The sequence below is a fragment of the Dryobates pubescens genome, chromosome 5 (genome assembly GCF_014839835.1).
Source record: "Dryobates pubescens isolate bDryPub1 chromosome 5, bDryPub1.pri, whole genome shotgun sequence".
In the NCBI taxonomy this organism is placed as follows: Eukaryota; Metazoa; Chordata; class Aves; order Piciformes; family Picidae; genus Dryobates; species Dryobates pubescens.
The window spans coordinates 3799004-3816588 of NC_071616.1; the positions used below are offsets into that span (position 1 = coordinate 3799004).

General features: G+C 41.6%; 1 protein-coding gene across 11 annotated transcripts in view; it reads left to right on the top strand.

The window, feature by feature from the left end:
- The window catches only part of CELF1 (CUGBP Elav-like family member 1), a 51977-nt gene extending 35163 nt beyond the window's left edge, over positions 1–16814 (top strand). For 6 of the 11 annotated variants that reach the window (XM_054161443.1, XM_054161444.1, XM_054161439.1 and 3 more), the window contains 5 exons: positions 5261–5374; positions 5545–5730; positions 6422–6565; positions 8067–8234; positions 14216–16814. In XM_054161443.1, the coding sequence (XP_054017418.1) occupies positions 5261–5374; positions 5545–5730; positions 6422–6565; positions 8067–8194 (572 nt within the window). In that variant the 3' untranslated portion in view covers positions 8195–8234; positions 14216–16814. Of the gene's footprint in view, positions 1–5260; positions 5375–5544; positions 5731–6421; positions 6566–8066; positions 8504–14215 lie in introns of those variants that run through there. The other 5 variants (XM_054161442.1, XM_054161436.1, XM_054161440.1 and 2 more) reach the window with 2 other exon arrangements.
- Positions 16815–17585: the final 771 nt, after the last annotated feature.

The window sequence follows — 17585 nt, forward strand, 5'->3', positions numbered from 1 at the left end:
TTCAACCCTGCAATAAAGCAGCTGCTCTCTGAAACTGAACAAAACTGCTGCTGCGTCCACCTATAGGTAGTCCGTGGTACAGAGACAAACTGATTTAAACTGCTAGCTTTTGAAAGGAAGGTTCAAGAAAATATTAAAGAAATATTTCAGGATTGAAGCATTGTCTGACATCTTTCTGACTCAGACTTCTGTAAGAATTGTCTTCTCCAGGGGAAAATAGAGGGTCTGCAAAAGATGATATGCTTTTCCATGTGTCCAGCAGAATTGTTTTCAGAGGCACTGTAGTCTTTCTGCTGTTGTTGGAACTAATCCTGGTACAGTTCAGTCGGATTCATTGCCTGGATTTTAGTGTTCCTTACTTCATTGCTTGGGTGCTAGATGACTGAATTAGAATAGACTTAACTGTTCCCTCAGTTTCCCTACCTCCATAACTTGGTAGTTGAAGTATTGGTCGCAGTTTCATCTTTCCTAGCTATTCTTTGCTACATACTCAAATTTTCTGAAACCTTTTCAAGAATTGTCAGTTAGTTCTCTTAGAGTCTTTCTGACTAGATACAATTCACAGATACATCTAAACAACCTCGTGGGAAGTACAAAACCCCAGCAACCCAACAAAAGCTGCACAGAAGCAATACTAAGCATTAGGGATGGAATGAAGAACATATATTGGTTTTCCATCCCCATTATTATGTACTGTTTCCTGATCTGAAATAACACACACAAGCCAGACCAGAAAGGATGATGAGAGCTGTGGAACTCCTTCCCTATGAGGAGCAGCAAGGGAGTCTAAAAAATAGAAGGCTGAGATGAGAGGAGGATATGAATGAAGCCTCCGAATACATGTGTCGTGATGAAAACAAACAGGAAAAGACCAGTCATTAGATATTTCAAGAGAAGAATTATAGGATGTCAGGTGGAGTTGTCAGCTGACTGTTCATAACTAAAATAATTCTTTCTTTGCATAGGGCACGATGTAAAGTGCAGTACCCATGCCTTATTGTGGTGGTGAGAGAAAGTTCAGTTCTCCCCCCCACACAAAGAAACCATGGCTAACTCAGTTGGAGAAGCAGAAATGGATAAAAGCTATATTTACAAGCAGGATGAAATGCAGTGAATATATACACAATATACAATATTTACAATGTTGTGTACAGAAGTATACAGCAAAGAATGTAATACAGAACAAAACTCCCTCCTCCAGCCAAAGGAGGGCCCCCCCCCACCGTACCCACTCTCTCCCCCTACCTCCCTTTTTTCCCAAAAAGGGGTAGAGAGAGAGAGAAAAGGTAATTATTAAGGAGGAAATTCTGTTAGCTCAAAGCATATACAAGAATTAGTTTCTTATCTGTTAGTTCAAGGTTAACTCCGTCCAGCAGCTGTTGCTCAGAGAGAGACAGAAGCAGACAGGCTGAAAAGACAGACAGAGCTGAACTGACTGAGACTCAACCAGAAGTAAAACTTAGAAGTTGCATTCTACCAATGAAACTCGTTTAGAATATCTTGTTTTCATTGTCTTCACCAAAACATTCAGCCAGAGTGTTCCAGCAACTGTCCCTTTCTTAAAGGCACAGCCTAAAACGGTCACACTTATATAATAGAGTCCAGTGATTAAAGTTAATGAATGAAAATAGTTGCTTTAATACAAAGACATTGCCTTTGGCTGAAAAAAATCCTAGATTCACAAATTGCTGTCTTGGTACCTATGGACTGTAATGGGTTGGGGCAAACCCCCTCCCCACCATGCATGGAAATAATGACTCAGACAAACAGATTGCAAAAGTGGTGGAAAGTTTAAATAGAGAACAGTGAGTGTGTACAAAAAAGAAACACAGTTACAAGAAAGAGACCAAAATAGACCCAGAAAGACCCCAACCCCACCTGAGGGTGCACCCAAAACCCCCAGGGCTCCTCCTTCCCCCCCTGCTGCTAGGCTGGTCTCAGCTGGCCAGATCTGAGACTGCCCATCCTTCCGTGGCCTTGGGCCTAAATCAGGTCCATGGCCGGGAGATCTCTCCCCCAGTTACCGAGTCTCGGAGAGGGAAGGAAAGAGGAAGTGCCAGACCCCACCACAAAATTTATAATGGTGCAAGGGATTGTGGTAGAAATACATAATTTCCTGTGCCCACCCACTGGGCTGGACTTCTGGACACAGGAAACACCCCTGTAGCAGAGGGCACCCAGCCCAAACTACGACATGGACCAAGTAGTATGCCTTTGTATTTCTGCTATACTGTTACTTATCTACCTTCAGTCATCATAAGGAATGAGCTGCTTACTCAATACAGCCAATTTTACATGTATATGAAAAACAAAATAAACCAAACAGTGATAGTGTGTTGGTGTTTTCAGTACTAAAAGATTTCTTTTTTTGCCTAAAGGGATTCCTGATGAAGTCAGCTAAACTGCAGGAGCTGTGTGTTCAGCTTTTTGCGGCGTTTTAAATGAATTTATTTCAAGTCACAACCTTTCTAAAGTAGGGAAGTCATCTGTTCTCTCTTTTACCTTGCCCTCTAGGCTTGGCTTCATTTTTTTGGTGTTTTTTTTCTCATACCACTACTCTTTGATTGTGTTTTGGGGTTTTTGTGTTTGGTTGGTTTGCTGTTTGTTTGTTTTTAATGGTGCTCTCGTGTGTGAAATGCAGCATCTGTGAATTATGCAGATCAGCCATAGCTCGCAGGAACACATCTTCTAAAAATGAGGCAGCTGTATCTTTTCTGAACTCTGACTGTGGGGTTTTTGGGTTTGTTGATGATGTTGTTTGGGTTTTTTTGTTTCTTTGGTGGTTGTTTTAATATAAACTTGAGGATTTTTTCCACCATTTCATATGCTACTGATAGGCTGGGAAGTGCCTCCTTTTCTACAGAGAAGCACCTTAAAATAAAGTTTGGGACATAGTCTTTCAATCTCCAAATTATTAAGAGAGTTTGTCTGGAACCTTTCCTACAGGAGGTTTGTCATTTCCTCTGTCAGTAGGAAAACTGAACAGTAGTAGGAAGTGCAGCTCCCTGGGTTCTCTGCAGCTTTTGTTAGGTACAGTGGCCTTGATTAAGTACAACATTTGCTGAGTCTCATTAGGCAAGTCTGCTATGTTCTGTATCCCACTCCAGCAGGGACTTTGTGCCACTTATGTGCAGTGGTAGCCTGTGAGAATCTGCTTGAGAGATGCTAGCAATTCCTGTAAAAGTTTGCCTGGATGAATAACAAAATCATGAAGGAAATGAAAAAAGCCTGGATTTCAGTTCTTTGGTTGTCCGTGTGGTCAGACAAAGTCCTTTGGAAAGCAGACTACAAGATACTTCTAAAGCACCAACATAAAGCATCTTTTAATTGGTAGAAGCCATAAGTAATTTTGCTTTTCTGATTTACCTTCTTCAGATTTCTAAGTAGTTCACAAACCTGTTAAGAAAACCATTGCTTCATAATCACTAAAATACTCTTCCTTGTTTTATCATGCCCATAATTCATGTAGATGACCTGAACTTGAACTTCTTTTTCTTTTGATATACCATCTTGGCAAACTGTTCTTTTGGTTTGGATGTCTGATTCTGTAGAATTAACTCTGCCTGTTCTAGAATTTGGCAGGCTGTGTCACAGGATCAGAGGATCTTAGCGGTTGGAAGGGACCTCCGGAGATCAAGTCCAAACCCCCTGCCAGAGCAGGAGCATAGAATGTAGCACAGGTTGCACAGGAATGCATCCTGATGGGGCTTGAAAGTCTCCAGAGTAGGAAACTCCACAACCTCTGTGGGGAGCCTGTTCCAGTGCTCTGTCCAGTGCTCACAGTCAAGAAGTTCCTCCTCATGTTGAGGTGGAACCTCCTGTGGTGTAGTTTATATCCGTTACTCCTTGTCCTATCACAGGGTGCAACTGAGCAGAGCCTGACCCTCCCCTTTGACCCCCAGCCCTCAGATATTTATAAACCTTTATTAAATCCCCTCTCAGTCTTCTCCAGGCTACCAGACTAAAAAGCCCCAGGTCTCTCAGCCTCGCCTTATAGGGCACATGCTCCAGTCCCTTAATCATCCTGGTAGCTCTCCGTTGGACTCTCTTGCGCAGATCCCTGTCCCTCTTGAACTGGGGAGCCCAAAATTGGATACAGTATTCCAGGTGAGGTCTCACCAGGGCAGAGTAGAGGGGGAGGAAAACCTCTTTTGATACACTGGACACACTCCTCTTAATGCCCTTTTGGCCACAAGGGCACATTGCTGTCCCATGGAGAACTTGTTACCCACCAGGACTCCAAGGTCCTTCTCTACAGGGCTGCTCTCTAGCAGATCACCTCCTAACCTGTACTGGTGCATTTTATTATTCCTTTCCAGATGCAGGACTCTGCATTTACCCTTTTTGAACCTCATTAGGTTCCTCTCAGCCCAACTCTGTCTGTCCAAGTCTTACTGAATGGCCACACAGCCTTCAGGCCTATCAGCCAAGCCTCCCAGTTTGGTATCATCAGCAAATTTGCTGAGCAGACACCTCTGTCCCCTCATCAGTGTCATTGATGAAGATGTTGAACAGCACCAGACCCAGCACTGAGCCCTGGGGGATTCCACTAGTTACAGCTCTTTAGCTGGACTTGGCACCATTGACCACCACTCTTTGGACTGTCCACTGTCAGTCTGCCGAGTACTGTATCTGCATACCTCTGACTGAGGAAATGTGGCTGAAGATGTTAGTGGCACAGCTAACAAAGGATAGACTATGTTTTGGATATACATTCCAAGACTTTTCTTGGCCCAAGCCCCAGCTGCTGCAGTGGGACTTTTAACCAAAAATTATTTTTGTGTCAGAATAATCTGGGCATCTGCTGTTCCTGTTCTGGCAGTATGGGAAAACCATATGTTCAGTTCCACTGGAGCTTTCTTTATGTCCCCAGTGTCTGTGTTGCAGGTCTTTTTCACCTTGTGTGATGTTTCAAGGAGAGATCTTAATATGTAGCAAATGATTCTCACTCACAAAGGTACAGAGTTCAGCTAACATCTGTGTATTGTCTGAATCTTAGGTGTCTTGCACCTAATGAAATTATTATTGCCACAAGGAGTGGATGTGATAGGAAGTAGAATTTTTTTAGCAGTGTAGGAAGGGATCAGAAGATATAAGCAGTATGATCAATCATACTGTGGGTTTGGAGGTTTATTTTTTTTATATAAAGTAGGCTGTGTTGCCTCCATCTGTTTCTTACTAGCCTTTTCTGCTTAATGAAGAAGTTGAATTATCAGGACCAAAATGCACTGCTTGAAGTTTAATTATCTTATTTTAATAGCAGGTTCCTCACCTAGCTCCAGTAGCAGCTCCTCTGTGAATCCAATGGCTTCTCTTGGAGCATTGCAGACGCTGGCAGGGGCTACAGCAGGCCTCAATGTTAGCTCTTTAGCAGGTATGTTGGGTGTGTTGTGGTGGGCTGGAGGAATAGCTGATTGTCATTCCTCAGGTTGGGCTAGTTCTGTGGGGCTCGTTTTTTGCTCCTTGCTTCTGCTAACACTGCAGAGTATTTGATCTGGCACAATGGCTGTATTCATTCATCTTTATCTCCTCTTTCTTATACAGGAATGGCAGCCTTAAATGGAGGACTTGGCAGTGGTGGGCTCTCAAATGGGACAGGTAGCACAATGGAAGCCCTTACACAGGCTTACTCTGGAATCCAGCAATACGCTGCTGCTGCATTGCCCACACTCTACAACCAGAGTCTCTTAACACAGCAGAGTATTGGTGCAGCAGGAAGTCAGAAAGAAGGTAATCAGAAAGAGCTTGAGAGGGATTTTACAAAAGGGCAAGCTCAGCCCTTGCAGCTGTCTTGTCTGCAGAGATATCATTTGACAATATTTTTTTAGAATCCTAGAGTTACTAAAGATAAAGAAGGAAAACTTAGGAGGTCTCTGTTGTGGGCTGTCCAAAGTAGTTTTTATACAGATGTTCAATGTCACTGTTTGATTCAGAATCAGTTTAACATGTAGTGCAAAGTAATGGAGAATACAGGAATTATGTTTTCAGCAGAAGGTAGCATGATGTTTAAAAAAGAATCTGTCAGATTACAAGTAATGTGATGACTTCTATTTTGTATTGGGATTTACTTAGTTTCTTTGGGTGAGAAGTTTTGCGTAGCTATTGTTGATTGAGTCAAGCATCCGGGGTTCAAACTTGTTATTTGGCTGTTGTACAGCAAAGATCTGTGAACCTGTTTGGGCACAGTGTGGCAATTACAAACAAAAATTGTGAGAAAGTGCTAAAGTTATTTGAGTGCTTGATTCCAGCAAAGGGTCTTGCTGATTTATTCTGGAATTAAGTACTCCATAGAAGTGCAGAGAGTAATTTCATTGTTCTGTGTGGAAAATTTGGCTTGAATGGCTCTTTCGTCTCCTTTTGTGAAGTGGGCCTATGTTATCCATGCTCTTTCTGAATTTATATTCCAACTTCTTTTTTGAAGGTCCAGAGGGAGCCAATCTGTTCATCTACCATCTCCCCCAGGAATTTGGGGATCAGGATCTGCTGCAGATGTTCATGCCATTTGGAAATGTCGTCTCTGCCAAGGTTTTCATTGACAAGCAGACCAATCTCAGCAAGTGTTTTGGTATGTGGGGGTCTATGCATTGCCAGTAGAAAGGTGGCTTACTTCTAGTAATCTCTTTCCCAGTATATTGTCTACCCTAACTTTTAAATCAAGTAGTGACTCTTTCTTTATATTCCGAGAAAGATAGGTAAATCACTCCAGACGTTCCTGGTGTTCCCTGTGACCTTTCTGCTGTTCTTGATGATGTACTGTTGTGCCTTGTTATACTGGTTTGACCCTAGCTAATGTGCTATTGGCAGACTAATCATGGTGTAGTTCCTCCTCTTCCCCCTTTCTGTCTTTTCACTAATTGTTTACATTGCTATATATACTGCTTATTAAATTACCTATAGGAATATTTTTATGTATGATTATTATGGCTACCATACAGTACAGGAATATTTGACTCTGATGCCCTGTAAATCCTCTGAAAGCAATTTGTAAAGCTTCCTTCTAATCTCAAAAACCTTGTAATAGTAAAACCATTTACTACTTCACTTTGGTTGCATCTTTTATCCTGATTTTACTCTTCTTACTGTGCATTTAGATGGGAGTTGGAAGTGTGTCCTAAAACTGTACATCAGCCTGTCATGCTACTGTTACTATCCAAATAGATTATTTTCAATTAGCTGCCAAAAGAGCAGAGAAGGTATTCCTTCTTAGCTGGTGTAGCAAGAAGCTGCACATGTGCACTTTAAAGTTAATGGGTTTATTTTGCTTACTTTGCAAGCCCAGTGCAAGCAGTTGTAGCATTTTTGTAGTGCTGTAAGCTCTCCTGACTTTTCTGATAGATGGAGATTTCTTGTGGTAGAATAGGAGAGATGACTATTTCTCAATGTTTTTGATAGCTTTGTGCCTATGTGATACCTTGTAGTTTTTAGTATTTGAGCCAAAAGACTTGGACACTCTGATGCTTTGTGAGAACACAAAAATAGTGCCCAGCCTTGTGATGCCCACATATGGAATGGTCTCCTCAGGTAGTGACACCAGCCTCTGACTGGAGTTATTTAAAATGGGTTCCTTCCAAATCCTGGAGAAGTTTATTGTGGGGGTGCTCCTTCTCTGGAATGATACACAGCCTTTTATCAGAGAGAAACCTAAACATTGGTACACTGCCTTGACAGCTCCTTTGCTCCAAACAAGTCTCCCTCCGTAATGCCAAGAGGGTGATTTCAATCTTGTATCTTCAATGAGTTTTAATACATAGATTAACATTTTCCAGGTTTAGTTTTCCCCCAGGTACAAGTTCTTATGAAGCAAACAGCAGTACTCATTTTTGTTGGAAGATTAGAAAATGTTATTTTCATCTCCTGAGCTTTATATATCTTCTGACAAAAGCTGCATATGCCAGAAAGCAGTGCTTAGTAAGAAGTTTTAATGAAAACGCTAGGACATTTGTGAGCTTCTGAAAATGGCCTTTCATGCAAGCCTCTCTTACTTTGTGAGTATCTGCACTTCCAGTTGTGAGGAGCTGTTGTGGACAGCTTTGGCATGGTGTAACACTGTGTCTTCCTTTCCCCAGGTTTCGTAAGTTACGACAATCCTGTCTCTGCACAGGCAGCCATTCAGTCAATGAACGGCTTTCAGATTGGCATGAAGCGCCTGAAAGTGCAGCTGAAGCGCTCCAAGAATGACAGCAAGCCATACTGAGCGCCCTCCCCTCCAGGACTGGAGTGAGAAGGATCTTCTGGTAAGTTGGAGAGGAGCGCACGTAGTGATTTCAAGCCCTAAGGCTGTGTTTTTACAGTCCTGGAAGCTGATCCATGCCTTCTATCTGGCACATCTTCCCCTGAAGACTCGGCTGCAGCCTCTGCTGAGATTCCTGCTTCGGATGGAAGACAAGTTTGTGCTTTTGTTTCCAGTGTTTTACTTTGGAGTTTAGGTGCCATATCGCTGAGGTTTTCGTTTTGTTGGGGTTTTTTGGTGGGTTTTGTTTTGGGTTGTTTTTTTGGGGGGGGTGTTTGTTGTTTTTTTTTTCCTCTTATTTGAAGTTTGCTGTGTTTGTAACCAGTGTGTGTTGTGAAGGACCAATGCCAGCTCCTTGGGGTAGGGAGGGAAGGATAAAGGGAGCAGCAGAAAGTGACACTACACTGCCTTGGGGTAGAGAGGAGGAGGAGAAGCAGAACTGACACCACACCACCATGGGGGAGAGGAGAAGAGAAAGCAGAAATAACACAGAACAGCTGATGAAAACAAAGATGGGGAAGGAGAACTGAGTCCATCCAAGTTTGGGTGAGCGAAACTGACTCCACATAGCTTTTTGTCATGCTCCATCCACTCTTTGAAATTTCCTTAACTCTGCCATGGTGGGGATTCAGTAAATCATCTCTACAGCAGGAGACAGGATAGAAGGGTGAACACATTAACAAGACAAAGGAAAACTGCAGTGATTTCTCTCTTATTTTTTTTTTTTGCCCCTGTATATGAAGTAGTGTTTCTGTAGCACTGTGAATGTACACAGCACTTTATGGAATTATTAGGTATAATGCCCCTGCCCAGAAAAACCTTGCTGTCCGTTTGCAGCTGACTATTAATGAGATGCAGTGAATTTCTCCATATTTAAGAAAACTTCTGTACTTTATCTTGGTTTTGTAGTAAGATTGAAAAAGAGAGGCCACTTAATCGGCTTGAATACGTCTGGGGCTGGAAACAAGAAATAAGATCCCTGGAAACCTGCAGAATTATGGGGGTTTTGACTGTTTTTCTTAACAATTCACCATGTTCCCCATTTCTATGGAATAGTGTTCTTTTTGCAGAGTATTACTTAAAATTCATTCTGATAAGCATAGTGCAAGTGCTGTTTGTTTCTCTGTCAAACTGACTGTTAAATTGAGACACAAAGCCCAGAGTTAACCCTGACACAGCTCTTGATGCTCCTGCTTCATACGAGTTCTCATAGGATTTGATTTCTCAGTCTTAGCTCTGCTGCAAACATAACTTCCTGTTGTCTTTTTTTAATCAAAACACAATTTGTGCAGTGATTTGGTCTGGTATTTAGGTATTCCTTTATACTGCAGTTTTCCTTTAAGGTGTTGTGTAGGCTGACAGAGGAGCTGTGGAACCAGAGCATTGAGCCATTCAGTCTTCTTCTGCCTTTTAGTACTACCTTCTCTTTCAAGGGGAGATTGAGTCTGCCCCTTCAATGAACACACACTCCTGCACACTTGTGGAACTGCTAATGCATTGCTGAGGGCCTTTGTTATACACTGGTTTTAGGGGGCTCAAAGGACTTTTGACACTCTGGCCTGAGTTGTTTCAAGAAATCAGGAGTTCCACTTTACAACCACCAAAATCCACCTCTGTCACAACAGGACGTTTACAGTTTCTGTGAATCTTTAACAGAAGTTCCATTTACCTCATACTTTTCTCCCTATCCTTGTTTTCTTTGTATTCCTGGTTTGTGATGCTGTTTCCCAGGGCACCAGCTAACCTGGCTATCTAGGAGCCAGCTGCTAATGGAGTGTGTGGGGCTGACTCTGCGTTGGAACTCTTCTCCGGCAGGAGGAGCACTAAGCCCATCCAACCAGAGATCATGCTCAGAATCCACACACCTGGGCGGTGGTGGGAATGTTGTGCATTCCCAGGGACTGGGTCCCCTGGGATCCTCAGACCTCAGAATTGCAGGGCCTGGCCTGCAGTATCCAAGAAGAGTCCTTTCCATTCTTAAGTTAAGATCCTTTAGTTGATGCCAGTCTGTCTGTATTGATGGCAGACAGTTAAATACATCAGTATTATCCAAATCATTTTGTGGTGGTAAAGGTTCAAAGGCCAGACTGCCAAATTTCCCAGTTAGGCTGGCATGTGGTACCCTTCTGTGGTAATTATTTAAATCTCTTTAGAAACGTGAACATACACTTAAGTGAACCATGTACACTTGAATTCTGCACAATGGGAAAGATGTGTCCTGGTTTTCTGAGAAAAGAGCGTTGGAGTGTGAAGGCCTCCAGGGTGAAAATGGGAAATTTTTTAAATAAATAATATACTTTTAAAAAAGAAAAAAAAAAATAAAAAGGAAAAAAAAAAAACCAAACAAACAAAACTAGTTGGGGGCAACTGTTCCAAGTGCAACCTGCTGTAACCAAGAATGTTGTTTCTATTTTTATAGAAGTTTTATACAGCTCCAGGGTGGAGAATATTTATTACCTAAATTATTTCACTGGAAAAAAAAAAAAAAAAAAAAAGGCCAGGGTTTTGTAGAATCCTGAATGTGATTGTTTTACACACATAATGATGTGCATGATTGAAACTACTGACTTTCAGTGACCTGTTGGCAGCCCAGCAACTGCTAAATGGGGAAGACAAATGCTGTGAACCAGTGGAGGAGAGCACTGTGCTCTGGGGTCTCTACAGTCACTCTTACCTTCTTTGCACCCTACCCCACTGTACTATCTCAGACCTTTGTCCTGTTTTTCTTTTAACCTGATGCTCTAGTCTCTTTGCTAGTCATTTCAGTTGTTCCAAATTAGCTGTTCTAGCTTCTGCATCCCATAGTGTGTCCTCGGTAATGTAACCTGTGGATCAAGCTTGGCGTTGTTGCAAATAGGTGCAACTCCTGTTAACTTAAGGAGGTTCACCAGTTTACAGTGTGGCTTAGTTTGATCAGTGACTCCTCCCAAACATAATCACCTTAAGATACCTAACATGGGCTAGCTCTTGTGCCTTACTGGCATAACTATAAGTATTGCCAAAAAGAAAAAGAAGAAAAATCTATGCAGGTTAAACTTTAAAAGCTAGGATCCTCAGATGGTTTGAATCAGTGCAGTTCTGCTCTCTTCAGCAGAGCTGCATCAGTTTTCGCCAGCTGAAGATGTTGCCCTTTATGTGTATTTTGTTTCAGATTTTCCTTTCCTGGTGTATCAATGTGTATGTTGCCAAAGTGAATAAATGTATCAAGTTTGTGACTTGGGCAGATGTTTTTCTCATAACAGAACTGATGAAGTCAACATTTCTGTGTCTGTTTGGTAGCTGCTGCTGAGTATGGAGATGTAGGCCTTTCTTGCCTTCCAGTCTTAAGCCAGTTTTCTTCCTCACTCATTGGCAAGGAAGTCTGGGATTTTGGAGACTGGGGACTTTTAAATTATTATTTTTTAATTAATTCCTATCACAGTCTCATTCAAGTGCAGATCAAGTCTGTGTCAAGTGCTTCATTTCCTGGAAAACAAGAGTTGGGTGAATTCAAATAAACTGCAGAAGGATTGGCTTGAGTAGCCACCTGGACAAAGTATTTTGTATGCTTAGAAACCAAAGAATCTGAATTTTCCACCACAAAAACTAGTGGGACTTCAGATGAAAGAGAATCCATGTTACCTGTGGAAATTCTTAACTTGATAGATTCTTTTTTTTCTCAAAAGACACTTGATTTTACTAGATAGGCCATAATAAGATGGAAGTATTATGAACAATTGAAGCCTTAGACTTACACTAATTATCAAGTACTATACTAAATGAAGTCATGGATTCTTCAGTCCCCCAGATGATCAACATTCTACAATAGATTGTAGTTTGTTGTTTTGGTTTTTTTTATTTTCAGTAATACAAAGCCTGCATTGTTAGAAAAAAAACTACTTTGACACACAGTGATTAAATTTTAATCCTAAAGAGGAGAATTGGGATTTTTCCAAAGTGTCCAAGACAATGATGGTGAATCTCTGTGTTTTAGGGGTGAGGCAGTTTTGAGTGCTACAACCTGGAAAAATAGGGGCCTCAGAAAATGTATCACTGGCAAATACATCTGTAAAGAAAAAGCTTTGAATCTGAATCCTGAAGGCAACAGAACAATAGACTCTGCTTGCATGATAGAATTAACTAAAGTTTTTCTCGTTAATGGTTGTGAGTTAGGGAAGAACAGCCAAGCAGAATGGAATTGTTCCCATTTCATTTGGAAATACCTAAAAGCAACTTGAATAAAGCAAATTACAAATGAAGGGTGCAGCTATGAACACATAAAATGCTTTGAGAGTTTCCTGTTGAAGGCTTTTCAACATGAGGATGTTAATATATCCCTGAGTATTTCTATCACAAAATACAGAACACAAAAGGCAGAATTGTCACAGTTGTGAGAACAGAACAAGGATGAACTGGAATAACTTCACCCAAGTCCTTAAGTTCTTACTCAGCATCTCATTGCTCTGCTCTTGTAGGCCAATTGTTCCTCGGGGCTTTAATGAATCTTTCCCCTGAAAATTGCTGAGTGAAATGTTTGGAAAATCTCTATCAAAAAAAACCCCAAACCAAACAAATCACACAACTTCCATGGAGCATGCTCAGATGTCACTTGATCTCATGGCTCATGTCATTTCTCATGCCTCGGTTTTTGATGGATTTGCCTTTCTGGTTTAGAATTGAAACCTTACATTTGTCTGCAAACGATCTAATTTCTAGGACTATAGCAATACCTACGGGAGCCACATTGTACTCTGTTACAGTTGGTTTAAACTCCACTCTAAGCCCTTTCCATCAATTGGAAAGTACGAAAAGCAAATTAATCTCAGCATTTCCACTAAGTGAAAAGTTGCTGGTTCAGTAGACAACATGCTTATTGTTCAGCACTTGGTATGCCTAAACACAGGATAAGATAACATGCAAGTCTCACCTTGCTCTAGTCACTAACTAGCAGCTTTGAGATACACCGAAGAATAAGGTCACAAACACAAGATAAAGAGGAGCTGGGGAGGCAGGAAGAAAAATGAAAAACTTGATTCTTCTCTCCCCTAACTCCCACGTTCTTACCAAAACATTCCTTATCTCTTGTAGCTGACCAGCTGAGGGGAGGAAACAAAGGTATTTATATCACTTGACATAAGAATTACTTTCTTTATAAATTCTGTAAAAAAGTTTCAAGAAACACATTTTTTTTCTACTGCAACAGTGACTGTAGAGCTTCTCAGAGCCCAGAATCCCTTCCTCATGAAGTCAGGAGCTGGGGGCTGTTTACATAAAAAAGTTGGGAATGGAAAATCCCTGGACAGGTCTAATGATGTGAAAAGTGCTCAGCTAGGACAAGTCAAGTCTTAAGGAATTACTCTCTAATATGTGCAGTTTTTGTCTTGTATAATTTTTTTTTCCCTCCCTCTTCCAATCCACCCACTCCCAGTTTCAAGGGCTCCTAGGGAATGAGAAGGGACTGTAGCTGAAGGAAAGACGGTGGATTTCCTGGGCTACCACTGCCTAAGAACTTCTCATGTTAGGATGCAAGTCTCAGCCATCAAACCACCCATGAATCCCTCGCGTCCTCTGTCTTGTCTCTCATGGTCTCAGTCTCTAGGGGCAAACATTAGCCCTGGAGCCATTTTTGGAGTTGGTCTCCTCAGGATGGAGCTTACCTTGTTCTCCTAAGCAGAGCCGGTAGAGAAACTGGGCAGAGGACAAGGTGAACGCATGCTAATTAACGTATCATTAGGCTGTGGAAGTGCTCCACAGGCTGGGCACTGAGAGAGAAACCCAGGCCTCTGCTTCCATTCGGTTTCTGGCAGTTTGATGTTTACTCGGTGTCCTTCATGTACTTTGACTTTTACTTGTCCATCGTTGGCATGTGCTGCCCTTCCCTGTCATCTCCCTTCCCCAGGAGATCTCGTCGTACAGTGCCCATTCTCGTTCTCTCTCTCCGTGTTTGGATGTACTGCTCTGTGTAACTCAGTGGGTCTCCCTCTTTCTGGTTTGTTTTTTTTCTAGATTCCTGCCGTTTGTTCATCGTTGTGCCTAAAGCATGTCGATGTGGCGTTCAAGTACATCGTCCAAATCCTTGTCTCTTCAGCTTCTCTGATGCTTGAACTCTCACCTTTGACCTTGTGTTGACCTTTGATGCTGATGTGTATTTTTATTATGTTTGTTTCTTTCTTTTTTTTTTTTTCCTTTTTTTTTTTTGTGCTGCCAAATTGGTTTTGCTAGAAAGACTGCTGAAGGGGAAATATTTAAACTTGCATTTGAATATAAAAGAATTTCTATTTTTCTAGACCTTCATAAGATAACCACTTGATTTTGTGAATCTGATTCTTTGTAATTGTCTTCAGAGCAGCCTTGCTAGCATACCTTGTGGAGTATTTGTATTCCTGTGAACATACAGCCAATCACTTTCTAGGCTTAGATTTTCCTGTGTGCTTAGTTTTAAAAACACAGTTTTGAAGAGAAAAAGTCAATTATGTGGTGTGAGTCAATCTTTCAGGAGGCTTTCTAGTCACATTTTGCTGATCTGGTTTCTGTGCTTGAGGAGACGGCATGTGTTTTTGAGTTCAAACTTGTGACTTGAGTGGCATCAGCAGAAAACACTTGAACTACATTTTCTTCTGATTGTAGCTTCAGTTTTGCCCTGGCATTTTCTGATTATTTTTTTTTTAATTATTTTATTTGCTTCCCTGTGATTATCAGTCTGCAGTGAAAAATTTGATCAAAGTTGATGTTGTATTTTGTTAAGCTCCAGCATGCTTGGTTTTTTTGTAACTACAATCTCCTCAGCAAAATGTGATGTTTTCCTTTTAATCTTTTGAACTAAGATAGAGCCCAGAAATGTTTTGCATGTTTCCTTCTGTTTTCTTCACACTCTCGTATATATCACCTTCACCTCTCTGTTTTCTATAGTTTGTGCAAAAACTGAGCAATTTAATGGGTTTCAAAGGTATCCTTTAAATTGGTGGGTTTAGTATGACAAATAACTGATCAGAAGCCACCTGAGGGCATCTACCTGTGCACTTAGACTGTCTGCCTGACGGAGCACCTGGCCCCGGATCCATTTCCAGTGCAGTCAGAGGCTCTGCAGGGGCTTGGCTGTGCTGATCCTGCAATGGAAGTTTTGGTGAAAGGGGTAGCTAGGGAGCAGAAAGTTGGGGGAACTTCACAGTATTTCTGTTTCCAAAGTTATCTGCAGCTAGGGCTTCTTTGGAACACGCATTATGAGCATTCTGTATAATTCAGGGCACATTCTTGTGAAGTCCAGCCCCAGTTTAATACCATCAGTTAGGCCTTGGTGGCAGGATCCTGGAAGGATGTCTAAGTTAGCTTGAAATATCCCAGAAAGAGCATTTGTCAGCCTGGCCCTGCAACTGCTAGCTCTTTTCCCAAGTGACAAGCACAATACAGCAGCTTCTGAAGCTGTTACCTGAACAGGGTACCACCCCCAGCTCTCTTCTCAAGGGCCTGAGCTGGGGAATCTCTATGGAGATTTCTTTTAATTTTTGTTTAGTTTTTAATTGGGCAATGAGCTAAGCAGTTTGTCTGGCATGTAGGATGAACTAGAACAGGTTACTGCTTTCTGGGTAACAGACTTCCCCCCACCCTACGTACCATCTGCACAGGTAGAAGGTGGAATGTAGCTTCTAGATGCAGGCACCTGAAGGGTGTGTGCTGCGAAAATGTTTCAGTCAGGAGAAGCAAGCTAGTGTGGGTATCTGAACAGTAGGAAATGTGATACAAAATCCCAGGAGAAGGGATTTTCTGAGAAAACAAATTGTGTTTGATTGGGTAGGAATCTTACTTTTGTCCAGTGCTTGGGATAATACAGAGATGCAAGAGCAGTTTTTCCTATCCTACTCCTGAGTTGGCTGAGGATGCTGTGTTCTTAGTAGGTACTGGCTAGATGTGTGCAGACAGTCCTTAATCTGCTTGAGACAGAACACGTCTGGGTATGCTACGTACACCTGGGGTCAAAGTGTGAAGCTGGGTGGCAGGATGGATGATTTGGGAGGTAGGGTGGCGGGCTGGCTGCTGTTAGTCCCACAGTCTGAATGCACAGGGCTGTGGGTGGGTGGGGGACACTGGTAGCCTGCAGCCGCTTGAGTAACTGCCAGTACGTTTCTGTACGTGTGCATTCGGTTCCATAAGGAACCCTGGGGAAACCTGTGGAGAAATAATCTGAAGTAACCAAAATGCCAAACGGATGTTTCTTTCCTTTCTTCTTTCCTTTTCTTCCTTTGGTTTTAATTGTTCTGTGGTGGTTTTAATGGATTTGAGACAGCGGAGCAGCAGCTGCCTTTCTGATTTTTGGCTGCTTTTTGTGAATAATTTAAAAAAGAAAATTTACATTTTGGAGACAAACCTGTGGGCTTTTTTATTGGTACAAACATTGTATTTAACACTAGGGGTTTTGTACAGTTTTTTGCCTTTTCTACTAGAAAACAATGTAAAGTGATTCACAATGTGACGAGAAAAACAAATTGCCACTATGACCAAATGTAGAGTCTGTTCTGCAGTACCGGGATTTAATCAACTCTGAAGTCGTGGTTCAGTCGTAGAAATGCTTTTCTTTACCTTGTTTGAGCTGTTCATTTTTTAATTTTTTTTTTTTCCTTGTTTTGATTTGCAAAACAAAATGTCTTTTTGTGTGAAATTGTGTTGTACTCTGTAGAGAATTACAGATTTTACTTTAATGGTTTAAAAAAAGCAGAGGAGCACGTGTTGCTTTTCTAATCACAGAGTTTGTGTAGTGGATTTAAAAATGAAAAGATTTGTTACAAGTTTGGAACAAGCGAGTATGTGTTAAAGGAATTTTCTTCCTTTTGTGTGTGTGTTGGGTTTTGTTTTTTTTTCCTTTTGTCCCAAAGGGCAACTTAAAGCTGTTTTAATTGCACAGACACACCGACAACAAGTCATTTTGTATATGCCAAGTGTGGTACCTTCCTTTGTTTATTTGCTATTAAACTGTTTGAGAAGAGTCCTTGTGTGTTGCATTTGTGTCTTAAACTCTGAGGGGGGTTTTTTGGGTCCAGCTGTGGGAAGATGAGGAGAGAGATGAGGGACCTCTCTTCCAATTTCTGTAGGTGTGAGCCACAAAAATTGTCATGGCCCAATACCACTTAGCCTGGAGGTACTCTAGAGCCCTGGATTTTTACCTGGATTAGAAATGGAAAAGGTTTTTTGATTGTGGAGCTTCCATTTTGTATCCTTTGTCAATCAAGTCCATTGTGGACATTAAATGCAGAAAAGCTGAGAATATTGGATGTTGCAAATATGTGATATGCTGAGGAGGTGTAGGTATGTCCAGCCTGACAGTTGGTGCTGTGTGGCCACTGGCCTGTCCATGCACTGCGCTTCATGGTGTTTCAAGGGCTAA